The 24,596-nt window shown below is 39.9% G+C and overlaps 1 protein-coding gene, 1 long non-coding RNA gene and 1 pseudogene across 2 annotated transcripts; 1 reads left to right on the top strand and 2 right to left on the bottom strand.

Annotated features, from left to right (window-relative positions):
* Positions 1–5,967: 5,967 nt before the first annotated feature.
* On the top strand, positions 5,968–10,761 carry LOC112200056 (primary amine oxidase 1). Its single transcript, XM_024341058.2, has 4 exons — positions 5,968–7,399; positions 7,499–7,612; positions 8,343–8,881; positions 10,378–10,761. Exons 1-4 carry the CDS (start codon positions 6,260–6,262, stop codon positions 10,532–10,534), a joined length of 1,950 nt encoding a protein of 649 aa, XP_024196826.1. The 5' UTR covers positions 5,968–6,259; the 3' UTR covers positions 10,535–10,761.
* A 408-nt stretch (positions 10,762–11,169) lies between these two features.
* On the bottom strand, positions 11,170–18,009 carry LOC112199321 (annotated as a pseudogene).
* Positions 18,010–23,214: 5,205 nt separating this feature from the next.
* Positions 23,215–24,109, bottom strand: LOC121052581. Its single transcript, XR_005809523.1, has 3 exons — positions 23,918–24,109; positions 23,749–23,824; positions 23,215–23,550 (listed from the first exon to the last, which is right to left on the bottom strand). It is a non-coding gene; the product is annotated as an uncharacterized LOC121052581 (long non-coding RNA).
* Between the last annotated feature and the right edge of the window lie 487 nt (positions 24,110–24,596).

A 24,596-nucleotide genomic window follows, 5' to 3' on the forward strand; every position in this document is an offset into this window, starting at 1 on the left:
GGCGGCGTAATAGGCACATAAATGGCACACCCAAAGATGCGTAAGTGCGAGATATCAGGCTCGTATCCAGTCACTAGCTGTAACGCATAGTAAGATTGGGTGGCAGTGGGTCGTAGACGAATTAGCGTCGTTGCATGCAATATTGCATATCCCCAAGCAGAAACAGGGAGATTGGTGCGCATAACCAATGTCTGTGCTATTATCTGTAGTCGTTTGATAGCGGCTTCTGCGAGACCATTTTGGGTATGAACATGGGGAACTGGATGCTCTACATCAATCCCCAGTGACATGCAATAGTCATCGAATGTTTTCGATGTAAACTCCCCAGCATTATCAAGTCGAATTGACTTAATAGGATGGTCAGGGTAGTGAGCCCGTAGACGGATAATCTGGGCGAGGAGTTTAGCATAAGCAGCATTTCGAGTGGACAGTAGCGCGACATGTGACCAGCGTGTCGATGCATCAACCAATACCATAAAGTATTTGAAAGGTCCGCATGGTGGTTGAATTGGTCCACAGATATCCCCTTGGATCCTCTGTAAGAACGAAATGAGTATTTTGGGATCCTTTGCGTAGGACGGTCTCGGTCCTAATTTCCCGAAGGAACAGGCTTTGCAGAAAGAGCGAGGGCCTTAGAAGCAACCAATGAGGATTTTGGTTGGGCCTGAGCGTCTGTAGCGCTATTAGAAGCAAAGTGTGTGACTACATCTCCCATTATGGCGTTAGAGCCATGGAAATTGGTGTGTGTGGTGTCATGGCCATTAGGAGGAACAACCATGGCATTATGCTCATGGTTGGTGCCATTAATGGCGTCACCACATGGGACTTGGGCGGCCCTATGGCGCCCCAAGACGGCTGCAGCTCCAGATGCTGCAATTGTTGTGGTCTTGCTAAGTCCTGGAATCAATTTTCGATTCTTGCTTCTTCTCACTCTAAAGAATGGATGTTCGTGTGACTTGGGCGACCCTATGGCGCCCCAATAGGGCCATAGGGACTTGGGCGGCCCTATGGCGCCCCAAGACGGCTGCAGCTCCAGATGCTGCAATTGTTGCGGTCTTGCTAAGTCCTGGAATCAATTTTCGATTCTTGCTTCTTCTCACTCTAAAGAATGGATGTCCGTGTGAAGTCTTTAGTATACGGAGCATCATATCACGACCAGGATGTCCTAGTCGGTCATGCCAAAGCCAATATGTGTCTGAATCCAAGAGATCTTCTCTTATGACATTATTGGATTCAATAGGTCGAATTGTAGTGACATAAAGTCCACTAGATTGACACACAAGCTTCTCTAAGATGCGCTTTCTTCCGCAATCATTAGAGGTAATGCAAAGGAATTCTATTCCGTTCTCACTATGCGTTTCCGCATGGAATCCGTTGGCTCTAATATCTTTAAAGCTCAATAAGGTTCGATTCGCCTTAGGAGCGTAGAGAGCTTCAGTGACTTTAATCAAGGTGCCATTGGGCAAAAGGAATTGGGCCATTCCATGTCCTTGAACTAAACTTGATGGCCCAGCCATCGTAGTCACAGATGAATATGTAGGCAACATCTCTAAGAATAATTGCCTATGACGTAGAATTGTGTGCGTAGTCGCACTATCCGCAAGACATTGAAGTTCATCCATTCCTAAAAGAAAAGCTCGTAATTAAAAGGAGTCATAAAGAAAAGAACTCAACTTTTATTAATAAGCCAAACGGAATTACATCATCGTTTCTTTAACCAAAGGAAATCTAATCCAATAAACTAGTTAATGCAAAACAATGGTAGTCGTCTAACTCCTTTCGGTAATTCCAATGTAAATGTGACCAGGTGAGTAGAGAGATGTCGGTGGAGCGAGGCTCACTTAAGTACCACTGATCTCAAAACTTTCCTAGACATCACACTCACATTGCATACGCCTACTTTGAAGAAAGACTAATAGCATTGGCATCTACTACAAAAATAATATGGCAATTGCCTACATCTCTCGAAAATAGAAAGACTTAATCAAAATCGCCAGTTTCTGGGTCTTGATCCTTGTAGTCTTCCACCCTTAGATCGAGATCTCCATCTTGACCTTCTTGTTCCATGTAATGTGCCTCCCTTGCTTCACGATACATCTTGTATGCGTTTGCAACATTCTGGGATGCAGTACACTTCTTTGCCCAATGTCCACTTAATCCACATCTGAGACAAGCATCATTATGGTCAGATTCCCTTGATCGAGGCGCTCTGGGGGCGTTTTGTAGACGGTTATTGCCTTTGGTGGCGTTACCACCATAACCGGAGGCTTGGCCTCTCTCTCTCTTTACACGTTTACCTCCACGGTTCCGTGTACGCCTATGTTGACGATTTCCTTCCTCTTTAGGGCGAGAATATGGACCAGAACGTCCAGAATTATCCCTACTCTTAGGGTTTCGCTCCTTGCGTCCTCCCTTGGGGGCGCGACTATAATTAGACTCCGGAATTGACTTGGTTCCCACGGGTCTAGAGTTATAGTTCTTCACAAGTATGTTGTCGTGCTTTTCAGCTACGTTCATGGCGCCAATTAGCTCATGAAATCTTGTGATGCGTTTAGCATTGACATCAATTCGATAGTTTTTGGCTATCATCAATGCAGAGACGGGGAAGGTGGAGAGAGTATTCTCGATCAACATCGTATCAGTGATGTTCTGCCCACAGAATTCCATCATAGACTTGATACGAAGTGCTTCTGAATTGTAGTCAAGTACAGACTTGAAATCACAGAAGCGGAGGCTATGCCATCTCACTTCTAAGTCTGGAAGCAGGGAATCACGGACGTTGCCAAAACGCTGCTCGAGTTCCACCCATAGTTTTCTTGGGTCTTCCTCATTGAGGTACTCATTTTGGAGCGCGTCATTCATGTGCCTTGTCATGAGAATGATGGCTTTAGCTTCATTCGCCTCTCTCGTAGCTCTATTTGCTTCAAAAGCAGCAGCTTGTTGAGGAGTACGTACGTCCTGACTTGGCTCTTGGATCGTACTTAGGATCCAATTAGCCTTAAGATGCTGGCGCACATCACGGACCCACTTGTGGTATCCTGCGCCTGTTGTCTCTAGTGGAGCGAAGCTCAACTTGTTCAGGTTATTCATCTTGAAAAACAACAAGAAAATAGGGTTAATTTCGGAGCGAAGAAGGCTACCACGAAAAACTATATAATTTCTGAGCGTAGTCGCTTCCAAAAAATTAGGGATTTTTCTGAGCGTAGTCGCTTCCAAGAAAATCCGATTCCAGGAGGGGTTTTGGATTAGATCGAAACGACAATGTATGTGGTCGATCGTTTTCTTCTCAACAAACTCTAAGTTTGGAGGACTCTACAAGCTCCAAGCTTGGAGTGAGCACGAACCCCCACAGTTCGGCTATTGGTCTCCCCTATGAAGAAGAAAGGGGGGTAGAAGAAGGGATGTTGGAAGTCCCCGAGAAAAAGAAGAAGAAATTGAAAAAAAACTTCAAAACGGGAACTTTTATAAAAATTACCTTAAAAGATGGCCGGAAAAGTTGTCGCCGGAAATTTACTGTAGCTGACCGGAAAAGTAGCCGGAAGTCGGCAGGAAAAGTTGCCGGCGGTGGTTGACCGGAGGGTTGACTGGCGTTGACTTGGCACCGATGCTGACGTGGCTTGCTTACTGGAGCTGACGTGGCTTGCTGACGTGGGTGCGGATGACGCAAGGATGACGTCAGCAGGGTCTGGTTTATTGGGCTTCAGGCTGCTGGGCCTCAGGCAACGGCTTGGGCTGCAGCTTGGGCTCGGCTTGGGCTGCGACTCTGCTTCTCCTTTTTTTTTTTTTTTCTTTTCTTTCTGCCGGTTCGGTATCAATCTTTTCTGGTGGCCGGTTCGGATGATTCTAGGCCGGTTCCGGTGGAGGATTTTCCGGTTCCGGGTTTCTGGGGTGGAGGTTCTGCAGGGAGACCAGTATGGCTGCAGGAGGTGGTGAGGAAAGCTTTGAACCAGGCAAGGGAACTTTTGCTTCTTCCGGTGGCCGGTTCGGTGGTTGGCCGGCCGGTTTTGGGGATGGGGCCGCCGGTTTCGGACTCCTGGAGTTGAGATCTTCGAGTTGGGCGGATGAGGTTTCTGGGATTTGAAGGCTACGAATTTAGGATTTCAGGGTTAGGGCTCGTGCTGATAACGTGTTTTAGAGAAACTGAATTTGAGAGGAATTTGCTGTGTATTCTCATTGATAATAGGGGCCTCTATATATAGAGGATTACAATACATAGAATCTCAATCGTACAAGGAAAGTAATCGTACATTGAATAGGAATCTAGATCCTTCTAATTTAACCCTATTACCACTAGGTCAAGTAACCTAGAGTTTGGGCCAAACACAAATAAAGATATCCTTAAACATATATATATATATATATATATATATATATATATCAGATAATTCTTATTGGGTGGGTATGGGGATGGGGATCAAAATATCATCCCCACTCCGTACCCGATTTCAGAATTCGAATATCGGGAATCCCCATCCCCGTTATCCGAATTTCTCCCCGTTAGGGTCGAATACCCTATTGGTACCCTATCCGATTGGGATTTTTGTCATCCCTAGTAGAGATAAGGAATCGTTTTTTTTTTTTTTTTTTTTGAAGAGAGGGTATAAAATTATATTCAAGACATCCAATAGAAACTGCGGCAAATCCACCGGGGGAATTGTTGCCATGGTACCACCTCACGTCACAAAGAAATTCAATTTCTAGCTTCCACTGGATTTTTGTTGTTTGGTTGAGGTCAGGGGAACAGAATACACTCACAAAGACCAAATAGGGGAGGAAGTCTATGGTGCACAAGTAGCAGAAACTAGGTTGGCTGCACATCATAATCACTTTCTTACCTTTCACATTGATCTTGACATTGATGGTGAATCAAAGTATCTAAATTCTTCATCAATTCCAAATGTAACCAACCAGAGTGACTGACCCCAATTCACCTAGGAAGAGTTACCTGTACTGGAAGGTCCCAGTGAGACGGGTGAAACTCTCTGAAGAGAATCCGATGCAAAAATCAAACTTGGCTTCACTGCAGCTAATCATCTTGTTAGGAATGGAATCAGTGGACGGTGCATTATTATTGGCGATGACTATACACAAATCCGAGGGGCCTTCAGTCGGTACAACGTGTGGATCACAGCATAAAACAAGTCAGAAAAATGGGCAGGAGGACTATATTCTGATCAAAGCAGAGGGGATGGCACTTTGGCTAGCTAGCTACATGGAGCAGCAGCTAGGTACAAATTAATTAGCTTAATGCACCACATTAGCAAGCTAGGTACGTAAATTAATTGGTTTAACATACTAGCATTTACCATGATTCATTATTAATTAATAAGTCATTTATGCAGGAATAGGGAGATAGAGAATAAGGACACTGTGTTATGGTACACAATGGGTTTTCATCTTGTTGCTTACCAAGAGGATTTCCCAATCATGCCAACTCTGAAGTCTTACCGGCCGTTTTGAGCTCCAGCCATAATCCTGTATCGAAAAATAAACCAACCGAATATGTCAAGTCGCCGAACTGCTCATCCACCTTGAAGATCGTCTAAGGTAGTGATTCTGCTTGAAGAAAAGAAGAGAGATCAACATTCCTGTTTTCTACTTTTCACTCATTTTCAAACTCCTTGCACCAATTCCTAATTGAGGCCTCAAATGAGCAACATTGATTACATAATCAGCCAAACAATTTTACATGAAGTAGTAGAAAATACTTCGATATATACCCTATAAGTACTTTTAGTTATTTCTGCCGGATGTTCTAGGATTCAAATTCGCAGGGAATGGTGGTTAGGAACTTGGGATATTTCTTTCATTTATTCTTCAACCAGTTGACTTTTTCTTATGCTGCATATGCAACCCTTAACCTTGATTCTCCCTTATTATATAAAACTTGCAATATGTGACTTGTTATAAGAGGAAGTACAGTTGCAAAGAGGAAGTGCAGTTGCAAAGGCACGTGTGCTTAATGATGGTGCCCATCACATTATTTCACTGTCGAAGGCTCAAAGCAAAGCAAAGTCAAATAAATATGTCTTGCTCTCAGCGCAAGGCATGGACTATTGAGATGCAAGAAGCCTTCAGAATTAAAGTCTAAGACAATGTGAGTTGGCCGGCCATTAAAGGCAGGCCACCCCTTGCTATATTATGCAGATGCCAAATGCAGAAACATCAGAGAATAGATTCCAGGCACTGTTGCTTCTTGTGTGTTGTCAAAAAGCACCTAGTCACAAATCTTATTTAGGACTTTGGCAAATCAAAATCCATGCCTGTTTTGTTTATAGCTCTAGTTTTGATCCTGCAATGCTGCTTCACAACTAGTATATACCATCCCCTAGACCCTCTCAGCCCGACTGAGATCAACAAAGTAAGGCTCATCGTTCTGAAGTCTCACCTTGCAACTCTTCCCAACCTCACCTTTCATTATGTCGATATCGAAGAGCCGGAGAAGGAAGATGTCCTTAAGTGGCTATCTTCAAGCTCAAGCAATCCAAAGAGGCACATTTCCGCCCCTCCCCGCCGGGCACACGTGGTGGTTCGAGGTGTTGGTGATGTCCACGAACTCGTGGTGGACTTAGGCACCAACATCATCATATCCAACCACGTCTACACCGGTAACGGTTATCCTCCTTTCACCTTTAATGAGTTGTTCAAAGCTAGTAAGCTTCCTTTGACTTACCCCAAATTCAAGAAATCAATTTCAACTAGGGGATTGAATTTGTCTGAAGTTTCTTGCATTCCCTTTACAATTGGTTGGTATGGGGAACATATCACAAGGAGGGCTTTAAAAGTGGAATGCTACTATAGAGGAGGGTCAGTAAATGTTTTCACAAGGCCAATTGAGGGAATCACCATTCTTGTGGATGTTGATTTGATGAAGATCACAATGTACACTGATAGGTTCGTAGCCCCTTTGCCTAAAGCTAAAGGCACTGATTTCCAAGTCCCCAGAGGGAAGTCAAATTCTGATCATTGCAACAAAACTAGTAGTGGGTTTTCCATTGAAGGCCACAAGGTGAAGTGGGCAAACTGGGTTTTTCATGTTGGGTTCAATGCAAGAGCAGGAATGGTGATTTCAACAGCTTCAGTATTTGATGCCACAAAGAAGAAGTACAGGAGTGTGTTATACAGAGGGCATGTGTCTGAGACCTTTGTGCCTTACATGGATCCTACAAATGAATGGTATTTCAGGACTTTTATGGATATAGGTGAATTTGGGTTTGGGAGATCAGCTGACGCTCTTCAGCCATCAATTGATTGTCCTGGAAATGCTGAATATGTAGATGGGTTTATGGCTGGAGCTGATGGGGAGTTGCAGAAGGTACCAAGGGCTATTTGCATTTTTGAAAGGTACACAGGTGATGCTGCAATGAGACATACTGAAATTAATATCCCTGGCAAATTGGTAAGGTAGTGTATGATTAATTGAGCTTGTGATTAAACATTGAGCTTTGTACTAGAAAAGGAAAGGTGTGATGTTGATGTAAATTGGGTGGTTTTGCAGATAAAAAGTGGGCAGCCGGAGAAGACTCTGGTGGTTAGGATGGTGGCTACTGTGGGTAACTATGATTATGTTCTTGATTGGGAATTCAAGCAAAGTGGCACCATTAAAGTTGGGGTAAGTTTATTTTTCTTTTGGTCCTCTCTGATTTCATTTTGCTGATGATTGAAATTTACTTTTGTTCTTTTTGAAGAGTAACTATAGCACTATATCAAAACCAATTCACTAATACTTGCTGGAACTGTCTACATTTCTCTCCAAGCAGTACTAGATTTAGAACTTCTGATTACTCCAGAGGTTATGAAGAAAATCACCGGTCTTGAATATTACTATTGCAACTTTGCAAGCCATAACTTTCTACTTATTACAAAGTTATCACTTTAAAACATTTTATCATACACCTTCATTTTCATTGCAAAAGAAAAATTCAATAAACAAAGTTTCAATACTGGCCTAATAATTCATTACCTAGATTTGCTCCATCTGTCTCTAAAACCAAAAGAGTAAAGAATGAAATCAATGAATACTATGTGAGAAGTCCAAATTGCATTCCCCAATTTAATTTGAGAGATATTACACTTTAATTCGTATTTATTCATGAGTTTGAGAAAATCTTGTGTTAGGCGGTCGGATCACTAAATTTGTCATATGAAGAGTCACACGATAAATTATTTAAAACACATACTCCAATATCTCATTTCACCCAAAGTATCAAAAAATCTTTACCTTTATTACGTAACTTATGTGTTCTTCTCTTATTAGTCGGTCAGACTAATCCAGTGACCCTAGTACCCGACCACTAATACCAAATGTTCTTCTCTAATAAGTTTGTCCACTTTTTTTCCAGGTAGGCTTGACTGGCGTCTTGGAGGTGAAGGCCACATCATACACCAGCGCTGACCAGATGACGGATAACGTGCACGGAACGTTAGTCTCAGAAAACACCGTCGCCGTTAACCACGACCACTTCCTCACGTACTATCTAGACCTCGACGTTGACGGTAACGACAACTCCTTTGTCAAAGCCAAGATGAAAACAGCAAGAGCCAACGGCGCCGCGTCACCAAGAAAGAGTTATTGGAAGGTAGTTAGAGAAACGGCCAAAACTGAAGCCGAGGCTAGGCTACGGCTCGGCTTAGAGGCGGCTGATTTGTTAGTAGTGAATCCTAATAGGAAGACTAGGCTTGGAAATCACGTAGGTTACCGGCTGGTCACTGGACAACCGGTTACATCTCTTCTGGCCAATGATGATTACCCCCAAATTAGGGCTTCTTATACCAAGTATCAGGTTTGGGTGACTGCCTATAATAAGTCAGAGAGGTGGGCTGGAGGGTTCTATGCTGATAGGAGCCATGGAGATGATGGCTTAGCTGTTTGGAGCAAGAGGTAATTTTCTTCTTCTTTCTTTCTTGAGTTTCTTCTGATTTTTTTTTCTCCGCTTCAAAAGTTCAAATGACTCATAATCAAAATAACGTTTCATCCCATGATGGAGTCAGAAACTTAGGGTTATTAGGGCACAAAAATAAAATAATAATATTATAACATAAAAAATCTTTAAAAAAAACAAGAAATTTGTGATTGAGTTGAGAGTCGATACATGTTGGAACTATGCTTTTTTATTTTAAAGAGTTTTCCAAATCACCAAAGAGTAACAATGAGTGACGGAGGTAGAACTTCATTCTAGTTGAGAACCTTTAGAAATTAAAAGGAAAAAATTTAGAACTCAAATTATATATCAAAATTTTAATGAAATCCGAGAAAAAAAATTTGATAGAAATATTATAATCTAGAAATAAAATTAATTTAAGATAAGAATATTATTAAAATAAAGTCAAGTTTATAATAGCAAGCAACATGAAAAAATAGTAATACTAATAATAATTAGTTCTGCAAAAATACTGAAAATTACGAATCGAACCTTCTATATATGTAGGAAAAAGTGCCAGACTATACCAGTTGTTTGTGATGCATGGTAACTCTAATTACTTATATGGTGAAAAGTTCACTGGGTCACGGGACCCAGTGCGCCCCTATGTGGTTTTGCCACTGGTTTCACCCTAATTTTGGTATGATCATATACTTAAATTTAAATTGACTATAACATCCATCTATCGGTCTTTTCACTCTCTCTCTCTTTCTTCTCTCTAATTGAGTTAGTGACCCTGGAACTGGCACATTAATACCAAATTGTGAATATATGGTCCTTGAGCCTTGAGCACCTTGGATACGACTACCGCCTAATCATAGAATTTGCATTTATATTAGATCAGCATCTAGCACCCTAACAATTCCACTTATTATATCCTTTTTGTTATTTTATTTGTAATTTTAGTCATTGCATTTTATTTTATTTATTATTGGTTAATTAGGATATCATATTACAATTTTCGGTAACAATTTCTATCTCATTGTAATTATTCACCACTAGGCTCGTAACTTTGATTAGGCTTTGATGAGAACCACAGCCAAGCATTGCTAAGGCTTGGTGTTCTAGAGTAACATTTTTATTTGTTTTATTATCCTTTATTTGTTTAGTGACTTTAGTTCTGACTACCCAATGATTGTGGGTTAGCCACTAATTCCCGGGGTACGATAATTTGGACATAATACTTCTCTATCTTGACAATGATATGTGCTTGCATAAATGTGTCTAATATTTAATATGTTTCCAACATATGAGAGCACATTTCTCATGATGATGTCTGTACTTAGCTTTCGGCCAATTTGACAGAATGGCCTATTTCCAAAACTTAAAGATGCAAATTCGCTAAAAAAAAGGAACTTGGGTTATAACCAAATCTGACACTAGGATGAAGTGATGAACCTCGAGGCGTATTTTAACTATTAAGCTTATACTATATGGTTTCATGCCTGTCCTGCAGGAATAGAGCAATTGAAAACAAAGACATAGTATTATGGTATACAGTGGGATTCCATCACATCCCATACCAAGAAGATTTCCCAGCCATGCCCACACTCCATGGTGGATTCGAGCTCAGCCCTGCAAACTTTTTTGAGTCTAACCCATTACTCAAATAAAGTTGCTTTAAGCCCCAGAACATGTTAGAATTGCATCAGAACGGTACACAAATATTCATTCCCATAAACTTTCTTTAACAATGTTCTAATTCCAAAGTGTAATTCCTCCTGTATATTTAATAGTTAAGAATATGATTGTTTAAGATACAGGGTGTTGTATATAAATTGGATTGATTGGGAATGCGGGACAAGATGATACATGACATCAATATTCAATGAAAGTTTGATTTAATATATGGTCTAAGTCTATATTAATTTTTTTAATTTTTTTATTGAAATGTGACAAACTTTATTCAATCCAAGCAATCTGTGCGGGAATGAGTCTCTTTACATCAGTTATGGTTGTTCCAACACAACATGTTGAATAAACATGAGATACGTAATTGGCTTCACAAAAAACATGAGAAAAATGAAAAGTTGGAAGTTTGAAAAGACAAGAAGTACCGTTTTATCCATTATGTATCTTTTATCCTTAAAAAAAAAAAATTTGATGTTTATAATTAGTTTTTCCTTTCTTTTTAAAGGAAAATATGCAAATATTAATTAAAAGGAAAAAGAAACATACATATCTTATTCAGCTCTGTGGCTTATTACTTGCAAATGATAAAAACAAAGTCCAACTATAGGCTAACTAGCTAGGTTTGCTTGGTGCAATTAGGAGATGGTACATGCTTAGGAGGAGGTGTTGTTCTAACTTTAAGAACTGGACTGCTCTCAAAGAAATTAGCTGGCCGGAGCTCAAATCCACCGCTCAATGTTGGCATCATCGGAAAGTCCTCTTGGCAAGGATTGTGGTGAAACCCAACGGTGTACCACAACACTATGTCCTTATTCTCAATCTTCCTATTCCTGCATAGACAAAAGAATGAACACAAATGTTAAACAAGACAATGCTAGCTTTTCTGGTGTTTTTTGATATGTCATAATTATTTGTGCAAATTTTATAATAATCGTACAATAACTTTTGCTCCAGACTGTTAAGGTATCATCTCCTCGGCTTTGATCAACATAGGGTCCTCCCGCCCATTTTCCAGACTTGTTGTACGGTGTAACCAAACATTATAGTTGGTGAAAGCACCACGAATTTGTGGGTAGTCATCCTCCACCAGAAGGGGATTTACAAATGACCCTGGAATCAAACGGTAACCAATAGGGTTCCCGGGTTTGGTCTTCTTATTAGGATTTACCACAACCAGGTCGGCTGGCTTCAAGCCTAGGTGAATCCGTGCATCCGCTTCCGTCCTAGCGGTTTCGCTTACAACATTCCAGTAACTCTTCCTTGGTATGTTTGGGTCTGTAACTCGTTTTGTCACGAAATTGTTCTTCACAAAGGAGTTGGCTTCACCATCCACATCAAGGTCAATATGGTAGGTCAAGAAGTGATCATGGTTTACTGCAATGGAGTTATCTGCCACCAACGTACCATAAACTTCCTCCTTTATTTGGTTTATGTGGGTAATATTTAGCCGCTGCAATTTCCAGCACCCCTGTTAATCCAACCTGTATGTTAAAGCATCATTGTCAATTTTATTTTGTTTGTGTTTTAAATATTTAAAGGTACTTTTGCCAATTGCCCTATAAAATCACTAAGTAATTGGGTTTAGGTAAATGTCGGACTTCTGATTTGGACTACAATATAAAGTTAGCAAACATATGTATTTGGGTTAACCTAATGTAATATTGTACACAATACTGAAATGATTGACTTGAGACTCTGTGTGTGTGTAAATGTATATGTGAGAATTAGCTAGGAATCTAGGATGATGGAAACTAAAGTAAGGTTTAGATTTGTTGGTCCATATATAGATTGTAAAATTAAGTTAGTATAGATTAGAATGTTGTAAAAAAGTTAGAAATACAAAAAGTTAAATTTTTTATTCTATTTTTATTGGAATAATTTTATTTCGTGCTGAGAATGTTTAAAAAAAAAAAAGGTTAGAAATAGGATCCATATAATTTTGCAAAAAACATATACCTCTATTTTAATGGAACCACTTGGTTTGAATTCCCAATCAATAATATAGTCATAGTTGCCTATGGTGGAAACACTACAAAAAAGAATTCATTTGGCTTCACCAATTAGCGTCGACGTTAGAATGCCGTCGCCATTGATCAAAAATTCGCTACGGCAAATACGGCGTCTCAAAGAGAAAAATTATTTGCGACTGCAATGCCATGCCGTCGCATAAATATGCCTTCAATTGCTACGGCAATATCTTTCCGTCGCCAGAATTTACTTCTTTTTCGATAAGATAAAAACTCGGGCCAAACCCAGATCTCTCCAGACTCTCCATCTTATCTCGTTTTCTCTTCTTCTCTTCATCCTCGCTCGACGCCATCCCATTGATGTAAAGGCCAAAGCCAATAATTCGGTCATTAGGTGAGTGAATATGTCTCTCCCAAATTCAATTGGGGTTTCTCTCTCTTCTCCAAATCCCTCTCTCCTGCTCTGGGCGGCCTTTCGAGGCTTCCACCGCCAGATGTGTATGCATCCATTGCCTCTCTCTCCATCTTCTCTCAGGTACTTCGGCCGCTCTTTCTTTGTCTCTCTTTCTCTGTATCTATCGCTGTTTGTATTTAGCTGATCTAATTTTTCAATCAAAAGCTTCAAACTTGGGTAGTTTTTAGAGATTTCGAGGTTTTATCTCATCGCTCCTTCCCTATCTTTATGATATGACTACTTAAGATCAAGCTTGCCGTCTAAGATTTAGCAACTTCAGTTCGCCAAAGGTGCTCTCGGGCTGTCTATCAAACTCGACTCCAAGCCGATGAGTTCCTTCCCTTTCGCTTTCGGTTTGGTATGATTTTTACATGGTGGAGTTGTATTGTGTATAACTTGTGAGCATTTTCTACTATTTTTTGTTTAAGTGTTTTAGAGATTAGGATTTCATAGGTTAGGGTTTCTGAATGGTCCATCTGTTTAGTTCTTTGGAGGTAGTCAAGCGTTTGGGGTCCTTAAGATATGTGATTGTACATCTGATTGATTTGTTACCATATTTTTGTGGCAGGATTATCACATAGATGCTGATTATCAAGTGGGTGATGGCTTCTCTTTCAGTGGAGGTGCCTATTCTCTTTTCCACTACCTCTTTTATTTCCTAAATGGCCTTTCTAAGTTTTTCAGTAGTAGTAACTAAGGAAGTGGGTACGTTTTTGATATTGAAGGTGGAATGGGACCTTTTAGTGGAAAACACCTTTCTCTGTATTCCATTAGTAACTAAGAAAATTCGAACTATTGCTTTCTGTATGTTTGCAGGTGCAATGGGAAGAGAACATCGATCATGATAACATGACATATGAGGTATGTTATAGATATCTTGTCCTTTTGTGGCTTGTCTCTTTTAGATAGTAGAGCTAAACCACCTTTTGTTTTTCATGGGAGGGACATTAAGCAATAACACAAACCTGAGTGGTTGCACATTCATGACCACATGAAACTTTGTTCGGCTGCTTGTTTGAATTTATCAATGCATGATGGTCTTTTGATGAATCTATAGGTTTCAAAATAAATTGAACAATGATTTTCAATTTGATAATCAAATTGCAAATGTGTTGCATTAACAAGATTAGAGTTTGCTTTGGAGTATACAAAAAGCTTAAGATGAATATGTAAAAGCCAAGGAGTGAATGAATTGTGATCTCTTATGTCCAGGGACCAAGACTGGTGGCCATTATAATATAATAGAGACTTATTTGCCAGGTCATAGGTGGGTGTGTGTGTCATATTCATAGTACAGTTACCTATTTCTTCTATGCAGAAGCTTAATAGGATTTGCAGTGTTGTCAATGTCATCCTTTTATGACACTCTGGTTTAAGCATATATTGTATGAAACATAGACGGACTTTGAAAGATTATCACATGACTTTGAAAGATTATTATAAATTTGACTTTGAAAGATTATCACATTTCTTTCTAAAGTGTTTTGGATATGTTTAGTTTACTAGATGAGGCCTAACTACCATCCAGAGGGCTCATTTTAAGAAAACAAAGTAGCTGGAAAGAGTCAATAACCTAATGAGTTCAACTTCTCTTAGCTTTGGATATTAGGAGGATCTTTTGGTGAAGATCTGAACAACATTGAAGCTGGTTGGCAAGTATTATTTTTTATTCACTTTAATCCTTAAGGCCAGAAATGATTGAATCCTTATTTTTTCTTTTTGAAGGTTGAATTATAAATCTTGATACTTGTTGGTGCATAACAATAGGTTAGCCCAGACCTCTATAGTGACAGCAACACGACTGTTTTTATCAATCTCAAAGGTCTCTGTTTTCCCCTCTTTTAAGTTTTTCACTTAAAGTTGATTCTTTTTTTAGCAATGTTAGTAAACTTATCTTCAATGTCTATGGGGGATTCCTTCTTGTTATAGGAATTGGTGATCAATTTCATATTAGTACTTGTGAAGTTATGTTGCGAATTTCCCTTCATTGATACTTGAAGCTTGATGATACATTTGTGATTTGCATAGCTTAGTAGTTGACTAGGATTTGTATAGCTCAGTAGTTTGGATGATTTTTATATCAAGGAAGGTTATCTAAACTAGTAGCTTTTTATGTATCAAGGATGTTCTCTTGTTAAGATGACTTGCATGTTAATGTGAATACCGGTACCGCATTGAATGTTGATTCTGTGTTGCAGGTAATCACAAAAGGTTGTAAAGCAACTCAAATAAGAAGCTCAGACACAAGAAGATGGTTCATATAAGTCTGTCTTGGCTCTATCTTGTGCCCCATTTGGATGGTAAGATGGGGAGAGTTTCTAATTCTGTGTCCTCTGAAAAAAAAAATGAAAAAAACAGGCACTGCCTAATTGAGTTTTGTGGTCAGCTCAGTTTACAATTTTTTTTTTAATTTGATTGCAGAATGATTTGTTGGTCCTGTGTTTTGGTATATGCATGAATTTGCCTGTATTTCTAGGATTGGATCCTTCAGAATTGATATTTTTGTTGTCAGGGTTATTTGAGTGATTTTAAGTATTGCTAATAGGACTAGTACTGCATTTAGACTTGAATCGTATATATTTGTTAATCATTTGCATGGTTCTGTATTATATTGAAATAAGTGATAGCCACATATTTCAGGTTTGTAATCTTTCTCCAGTCTTCAAACTAGAACGAAGTTGCTAATATCTGTTCAGTTTCTGTTTTGCTATACGTTTTTAAAAGTTTTTATACGGTTGTAAATATGATCATATGCAAAGACTAATACAACTGAAATCAGATTGCTTTATTTAGTTCTTTGTCAGGTATTGAAAATGAGATTCAATGGTTGTTTTGGTTTTTCGTTTCTCATTATCAAATGAGCTTCGGATCTTTTGGCCTTCAAAATGTAAACTACTTACACAATGGTTCACATCTTCTTTAGATTGGATCATGCAATAGTATTGCCAGTAAGACAAAGTAGCTAGTGTACTCAAACATGAGTTATTAATTTCTTTGTAGTTTTTGGTTTGTAAATTACTAATTATTTTCTTTTTGAAAACCAGTGAGGTAGACAATGGGATTAAGAAACCAGAATTTTCAAGGAATCCTTGATATCATGACATCCTTATGGATGAAGTATATCTTGCAAAAGAATCTTGGTCTAGAATGCTATTTGGAAAGGAAAATGTCAAGGTACATATTCTTACGTACGTTATCTTGGTCTATAGGACCAACAATGTGTTAATTTCCACACTTCACATTAGTTCTTTGTCCTTTGTACCTTTGTATGAAGAATCATTGTATGAGTTACAAGTGTTCTAAAATTGTATGAGTTACAAGTGTTCTAAAATTTAAACATGGACATAGAAGACCAGCAGTGTCTATTTTAAAGTTTAAGGATAAGGATGTCACTGGGAAGAGGATTCAAGGGGTATGCTGTGTTTCATAGTTTCATGGATTGTCTCAATTTCATATCCATGCATGGTTTTTCTGTTCAATTTCACATCAAACCTACTTGCTTAGGACTGTGCCACCTTGCGACCGTTGCATGCTCTTCTGATCTGCTACTTACCTTTTTTATTGTGTAGTGAATGTTCAAGTTTATGGTTTGGAATGAAAAGACCTGAAACCATGATTCCTTTTTTTGTTACTATTGTATGCAGTTCCAATCAAAATAAACGACCACATTCTCACAGAGCCTGTTTTTTTATTTGCTAATTGGGTTTGATGTGATACTTAGTCTGCATTGTTTGTTTGGCTGGTGTTAGCAACTGAAACAATTAGAAAACATCATTTGATTACTATTAGGCAGCTAAGGCTGCTGTGATCATTTGCTTCACATCTGGTATGAACTCTCCACTTTTTCTATCTGTTTGCGAGTGAATGTGTGATCTTGCTTTATCTAGAAAGTTGTTATTGTAGCTCAGCTGAGTTCTAATTTACAATTAATATTTCCTTTCTGATGCTGGTTCAGAGGCTAAAGAGTTTTCTATAATATGGTTGAATTCGTTATCTGATTTACATTTTTCAACTTTCTCAGGGAAAGGATATCTTGGAAATCCACTATCCCAAACGTCCTTTCGGCACAAAGACCAGAGTGATATGAAATTTTAGTAAATTTAGATTCTGTATAAAATTTACGAAAATCAAACAGAAACTGGCAACATCGCATGGGTGAGCTACCTAGTTTTAGCTAAGGTTTAAATATTAGTGCATTTTTGTATCTATATATTCATACCTCAAATAGTATCTATCCAAGGATTCCAAGCTTTGTATTTCAAATTTGTTGGCTCTGAACTTATAGATTATCTTGTTTGCATAATTAAGTAATTGAACAGAATGTCAATTGTATGCGTTTTGTTAAAAAAGAAAAGATTTTTTTTTTTTTAATTAACAATTCATATTTTGCGACGGCATTGTTTCCGTCGCAAAAATTCCGTTTCGGTAGGTGGCGTCGCTATTGACCTTTGCTATGCCGTAGTTGCCGTAGTCAAACTGCAAGCTACGGCGTAATTGCCGTAGCAAATAGCAATGGCGACGCCCTCAACGACAACGGCAAAATTGCCGTCGCCATTGGTCTTTTGCGACGGCAATTTGACTTTCCGCGACGGCGTTGCGCCGTGGCCAAGTGAATTCTTTTTTGTAGTGAATTACCATCCTCACAACCAGAGTCACATCGGCCCTGGCCTCCGTTATCTGCAGATATTCCATTGAATACTCTTTTATCAGTACCCCAACTACCTCATATTAAATCCATACAACAATTTAAACCCTACAAAAATATTTAAGAAATTAAAGTTGAATAATTACCACTTCATCTGGGATAGTAACTTCTGTGTGACGCCACAAGATGTTGCCTGCATGTCGTTCAAAGATGCAAATGGCATTCGATATCTGCACTGGCGTGCCATCTCCGGCAGCATAGTAACCATCTATGAACTTGGCATTGCTTGGGAAATCGGTCAGTGGCTCGAGTGAGACTGTTGAGAGGCCGAACCCGAATTCTCCACAATCGAAGAAGGAATTTGTAGTACCAGTCCTCGGTTGGCTCCATGAATGGTACAAGGAGCTCTGACACAAAACCTCTGAACAAAACCCTTCTGTATTTGTGCTTGTCAAGGTCGTAGATTGATGCTAGGGATATAACCACACCAGTTCGAACACCAAATCCCAGATGGAAGACCCAGTTGGCCCATCTGATCATAATGAATTAGTATAGAAAATTGTTAGAAATGATACAAAACAAGAAACAAATTAAGAAAGAGGAGAAGGGACTTACAGCACTGCAAGGGTGACCCGATTAGACTAGGTCAATGATGAGTTTAATTAATTATATTCAAGCAATAAAAAGCATTTTACTGTTCAACCATACTTTTAAAATTAACATAGTAAACTAGAAGCACTCTAGATAACCATTGCTTCCGATCGATCCCAGACATGGACACTGTATGTACAATCCAAATAGTGTTTATATACTCATTTTAATGATATTGGTAAAAGATCAGCAAATCTATAATCGGTTTTTTTTTTTTTGAATGCAAGCACTTGCAAACTGCTCTATACGAAATTAACCAAATGATCAACTACTAGTTAACAACGTTTTGGGGAAGTCGAAAAGGTGTAAGAGAATTGGACTTCAGCACTCCACCAATTTCACTGCATCTATATTTCATCCTTTTTTTTTTTTTTTTTAGAAGTTGATTGATATTCAATAACCAACAACCAATAGGCCATAACTTACAAAGCTTACATATGAGTTCCAGCAAGAAAAACCGGAAAAACCTATCCAAGCTAAAGCAAACTAATTAAAATCATTGGGAAGCTCACAATTAAGCAAGCCTATCCAAGAATGACAAAGTTTCGCCTCCTACGGAAAGAAATCATTCAACTAGCCCTCCCTTACCAATCACGTAATTGTGGTACAAAAGAGAAACTAGAAACGTCATAGAAGACTCATAGAAACTTACTCACCCTCGCACAGGCTTAAACCCCGAAACAGAACAACTAAGCAATAATCAGCTCCTTCCCATTCGAGTTGGAGCTTAAATCCACACCTGCAGTTTTACCGTCCACTTTCGTAACCCGACGACCAGATGGATGACCCCTCTTCTTTGGAGCTGGCTCCATTGAAATTGGAACCTCCACCAATTCCCCAAGTTGGAATTCCGGCGGTATAAATGCCAACCTAGGCTTGTAGATCTTCTTTCTCACACCCAAATCCACCATTGGGCCTCTTTTATCCCCAAGCCCAGAAGAAGACCCAGCAGAGCCCACACCCACACTAGAGATGTCGCCCGGCCCAACACTGTGCAGCCCAGTCAAACCTGCGGTCAACCCTAATTCAAAATTAGGGTTTCCTGTCGGTTTTTCCGGAGCGGTCACAGCAACAGCTACTGCAGCATCCGGCGCTGGTCTATCCACCGCCACCCTACCTCCAGCCACCTCCGGCATCAAGCTTGACAATGTTCCCGTCCAGCTTGAACCCTTCTCCGCCGGACTACAGTACTGTCGCACCATTTAGCCGCGGACCAAACGGGGGTTGGCATTGGAACCACAAAATTATCACTATATTTAACTATCTTCACCTCCTCAAGATCAACCACCACTGTAATTCCCTCCACTGGCGTCACATACAAGTTCACTGTCCCATCTGTATAAAAACAATTCAGCTTCGACAGTCTACTCTTGTTCTCTCCAAACCAACCAACCGAAAAAGTGGTACAAACAACTTGCGATATGTTAAGCCCTCTATTTTTCATGGATTTGAGAAAGGGTTTGTATGTAAACGGCAATTCGCTAACGGCTGTTCGCTCTGTTTGGCTCCAAAACCAGCTGGTGTGCAAACAGTCTCTTTTGGGCGAGTGGTTGCGCAGGCGTGCCAGCACCGCGGGGTGCAGTCGTTGGGGTAGTCCCGTGACCTGACTTCTTCTTCAAGCGCTGTGGACGAGGAGAGCACCAACTCGTCACAGGGTTCTTTTCTTGCCTTTAGGAAAAGGACTTCTTGCCTTACGCGGGTAAGGGCTTTGGTTGTGGTCTCTTTGTGTTCACCGAATCGATACTCAACGTTGAGAGGCTGAGCAGAGCAATCACTGGGAAATTTGAGAGGAACACGGGTTTGCTAAAGCGTGACTTTAGCTTCGCTGGGTTGCGAGGGCGTTACCCTTGCTTCGCTGGAAGTGACAGTGGCGGTTGTGCTCACAGTCGGCTCCTAGGGAGACTGGGACTGGAAGTACGGTCGCCGGGTTGATCTGGTGAGGCTGACAGTCGGCTCGCGAGGAGACTGGGACTGGCGGGCGGTCACCGGGTTTCAACGAGGTTGAGGGTTTGCTCCGGGGAGGCTTTGTAATCGCTGGGATTGATTGATTAGAGAGAGGTCCTTTCTGTATCGTCTTTAGCCTCTATATATAGGTTACTGCAGATTCATTTTCCAAATAGGAATGGAATACTATATTTTAGGCCACAGTCATTGGCCTTAAATCAAATCAAAACTCATAGTAGTTTTGATATTATCGTAGGCAATAATTAATGTTATCCGCCTCTGTCGTCGCTAGAATATAGGCAAAGATTAATTGCCTCTTAGAGTCCTGGATGTAATCTTCCTCTTAGCAACGTAATTGCCTCAAGGACTGACTCTTGGATATTGCCTTCGCGAACACTACGTAGCTCGCGACATGCAATTATATATACATATATAATAAGATCATGTATAGGGGATATGTTTATTCAAGGATAATTATATCCTTCCTTCCATATGTTCCACGTCCACCTTAATTGCATGGAAGACATGTCCTTAATTGCACCATGCATGAGCCACTGCATATATTTCATGAATACCTTGTTGACCACAATCAAGTTTCCTATCTCTCCCACGTCCAACCATCCCAATTGCATGAGAAAGCTTAGCTGGGCCCACCTTGATACTTCCTTAATTGAACAACCAAAGACCTTAATTGCATGGACCATATATATGGCCAACTTGATATTCATGAGTCAACCAACTCGTCCGCGTTCTCGTCCTTGATCGCAATATCTGGGGAATCTTGATAATTACCTTACATGGCTCGCGTAATCTCGGCCATATGTACAGCCTGTATATTTTATCCTCCCGTTTTACACAGTCTTGACAATCAAGCAAATCACCATTAATCATCAAATCTCTTGATAATTACTAGTAAATCAAGAAATATCCAGATTTGCTTCAAAATTGCTTGATCTCCAAGCAGGCTTTGATTAGCCTCAAAACAATATATTCCGAGCTTGTCGTAAATAAATAGCTTGGGCCACCGATATTGGCCCGGTCTTCTTCAAGTCCCCCATGTCAGAAAAAATGTTATTTTGGGTTCAAACACGCTCTTAATTGTTTAGCGAAGGGTAGCCATGTTTGTCGTCTATTTTAACGTCAGAGACCACAGAACTGGTTGACAAATCGACTATGGACTTGTGAGTCTGTCTGTTAATGCGTGTAACGACCAAGGCACGGCGAGAAGGTAGGGATTTGGTGTTGGATTTCGAATTCCATAAGAGGACGGTGGATTTTTTGGGTTCGTCTAGGCCAACGTATTGGAAGCTTATGTTGTGTGCTGGGTATGTTTTTGCAAGTATGGTTTTGATCTGGGTGAACTCGGATGGGGTTAGAGAGTCTAGGGGATGTTGCTTCAAGCATAAGGATGGTGAGAAGACGATGATGAAGGCGGAGAAGAGTAGTAAGAGACTTGGTGCCATTTCTTACTCTCTGCGGGAAATGAAGGCATTGGTTGTCCCCTTAAATAAGGAATTGGATGCAGTACAACTGCTAGCTAGCTAACTGCAAGTAAGTATTCAATTTAGGTTAGAAAGTAAATTTGCTCGGCCACTAGCTTGCTCAAACTTTAACCTCTACGGTGGGACTACAACTACAAATTATGTCTTCCCAATTATACGATTATACTAAGAATCTAAGATGACACAAAACACGTGGTCGAAATATATATATATATATACACACACACACACGGAGCCGTTCCAAAGAGGACGTCCGCACTTTCGCTAAAGTGCGGACGGCGACGTTGCAGCTCGGCTCGGGGCCCGACGGAGCTGCGGGGGCTGCCGGAAGGATACCAGGGGTCGCGCAGAGAGGTCTGCAGTCGGGGAAGTCGCTGGTGACGTCGTTGCAGCGCCGCCCAGAAAACCTGCAGTTGCAGGTCAGGTTGCTGCCCAGAACCTGCAACCCTGACCTCCTCTGACCTTGAACGCTGCCCAGAACCGTCCGAGATGCCTCCGGCCTCCCTCCTGCAAGCCGCGCGCCGCCGTCGCCGCCTAGATAGCCTCCGCTGCGTCGCTGTCCGCACTTTAGCGAAGTGCGGACGTCCGCTTTAGAACGGGCCTCTATATATATATGTATATGTACACTTTCTTTCTTGGACATGGAAATTCAAAGTGAGGATTTTGTAGTGTTTTTTCTTTTGGGTAGGGTTTCTTTATCATACTAATTTTGGATTTGTGTTGCTTGGATTGCACAAGCGCGGTTTATTAATTTTTCACAGGAAATGGATCGTCAAAATTTTCAATATATATGTTGGAGACTTGGAGCGTTGTATGGCCTTAGCTTCTAGGCCGGCCAATGAATTGTGTGCTGAACAATATATAAACCTTTAATCGTTGATCTTGACTGGGTGAAAAATGACAACCTTTCCAGTAATATATGCAAGAAAGAAAGGTACATTTTGTATTAACACCAACAATAGTAAAAAATATTTAATTTAATTGAATTGCAACAGGATTAATTTTGAGAATGTGCAACCCGTGACATCGCACTAGGCCTTTCAAATTTGAGGACTCATTTCCAATAAAAAGGGTTAGCAAAACCAACTCAGCTAGCTGGTCAAGCTGCCAAGTTTGAGAATAATTAAGGTGGGATCCTTAATGTAGCGACCAGCGAATCATTGATCAAAGGGCGATAGCCATCAAGCACTACTAGTGCCATCACCTGAAATCATAGTATTCTACACGGAAATTCATGTAAATACGTTAATACACGCGATACAGCGACAGATTATATATGTATACGTATTATTGGCGTTGCAAATACTACTTACACACAGAATTGTTTGTCCGTGTGAATGTATCAGGTGGGTCCCACTTCAATCCCAACTATACTATTTATGTCCAATCACGGAAAAATCTGTGTGGACTGTGGACACATAATTATATTTATTGAATTTTATTAAATTATTTAAATATTTACATTAGTTATTTTTTAGTTTTTTGGTTCCTCAATTATTGTCCTTTAATTCCCAATACCACCCATTTAGCTTTCCAAATCTGCTCTGTTTTGGAGATAGATTGAGGTAGATGGAGTCTTCCGTGCCATGTTGAAAGATTAAACCTTTGATGGAAGAAACGACGTCATCCAAAGCTCCAGCATTTAGATCTCCCCGAGCTCTTATTTGACTTGCCTAGTAATCTAGAATCACAAATCTGCTCTGTTCTGAGGACTTTGGCCATGGTATGAGGAGATTAGGCTTGATCTCAATTCCTCGAACAGTTGCTGGTGACCAATCTCACCGGGTGGTTTTTGATTTTTCACATGGCCACATCGTTCTTCTATGGAAAATACCTATTATGACAAACCATTCATAGAAATTAATCACAGTACGTTTATAACAATCTAACTATAGAGAAATTTGACAAAAAAACCAAATTTTGTCTACATATGTGAAAAATGAATGGTAAGTTTTGATTTTTTTATCATTTGGGATCTAAGAAAAATAACCCTTCAGTGAGTTTGATTTGCTTTAAGAGAAGAGAGACTTACAGTGAGTTTGAATCGTTTGAGTTGTTGACAAAGATCGAAAGTTTTTGGCTCAATTTCTTGCTTGGTTTATATAAGCCTTCCATGATGATAAAAGATCTTATTAGAACCAGCATGATTAGGCATATCTACAAGAAATAGTAAAGAGAGAAAATTGAAACTCATGCCTTACCTGGGAATTTGGCATCTTAAATTTCATATATGAGGTTGTGAGAAAGAGGGAAATCAAAACGAATCAGACCTGACCGCTATCAGACTGAGGAGTAGATTTCTTTCATCGATCACCCATTCCCGACAAATTCATACCGCAGATTATGATTAGTTAACAGGCACCTAATTCCTTCATAAGCAAAGAAAAAGAGGATTTAGAGCACCTCCAACAGCTTCCCTATAATTTATGTATTATAGGAAAGCAAATGTCAAACCTTTAGCCTCTTTTTTTTTCTCCAACTCCAATATATTCCCTATTTTACAGCAATCCTCAAAATCTCCATAGTTCTTCTTTAAAATTTTAGAGATTACTGTAAATTTAGAGAATTCAGTTTTCTCTTTCCTCACTATCCATAAAATGGGGATAGTTATAGGGAATCTATTGAAGAAAAAGATGCTCATTTTTTCCAAAAATAGAGAAAAATTAAAATATGGGGAATCTGTTAGAGTTGCTCTTAATGTTTTGATTTTGATGTGTTTGTGAGGATTGTGAATGTTGCTGCAATTTTGATTAAATGGGTTCCAACGAATGGAGGTGAGCAGGCTTGCAGGCAGAATAAGGAACAAAAAAGTCAATGGGTTTGATTTGTGGATGTGTGAGAGAGAGAAAAGTACTAATAATGAAGAGAATATTGGAATTT

This window comes from Rosa chinensis, chromosome 4, assembly GCF_002994745.2.
Source record: "Rosa chinensis cultivar Old Blush chromosome 4, RchiOBHm-V2, whole genome shotgun sequence".
Classification (NCBI taxonomy): domain Eukaryota; kingdom Viridiplantae; phylum Streptophyta; class Magnoliopsida; order Rosales; family Rosaceae; genus Rosa; species Rosa chinensis.

Excerpts from the sequence above, each read along its gene's own strand:
- LOC112200056 (XM_024341058.2), top strand. The coding sequence starts at position 6,260 with ATGCCTGTTTTGTTTATAGCTCTAGTTTTGATCCTGCAATGCTGCTTC. Across the intron at positions 7,400-7,498 it reads TTAATATCCCTGGCAAATTG|ATAAAAAGTGGGCAGCCGGA; the intron begins GTAAGGTAGTGT and ends GTGGTTTTGCAG. Across the intron at positions 7,613-8,342 it reads GTGGCACCATTAAAGTTGGG|GTAGGCTTGACTGGCGTCTT; the intron begins GTAAGTTTATTT and ends CTTTTTTTCCAG.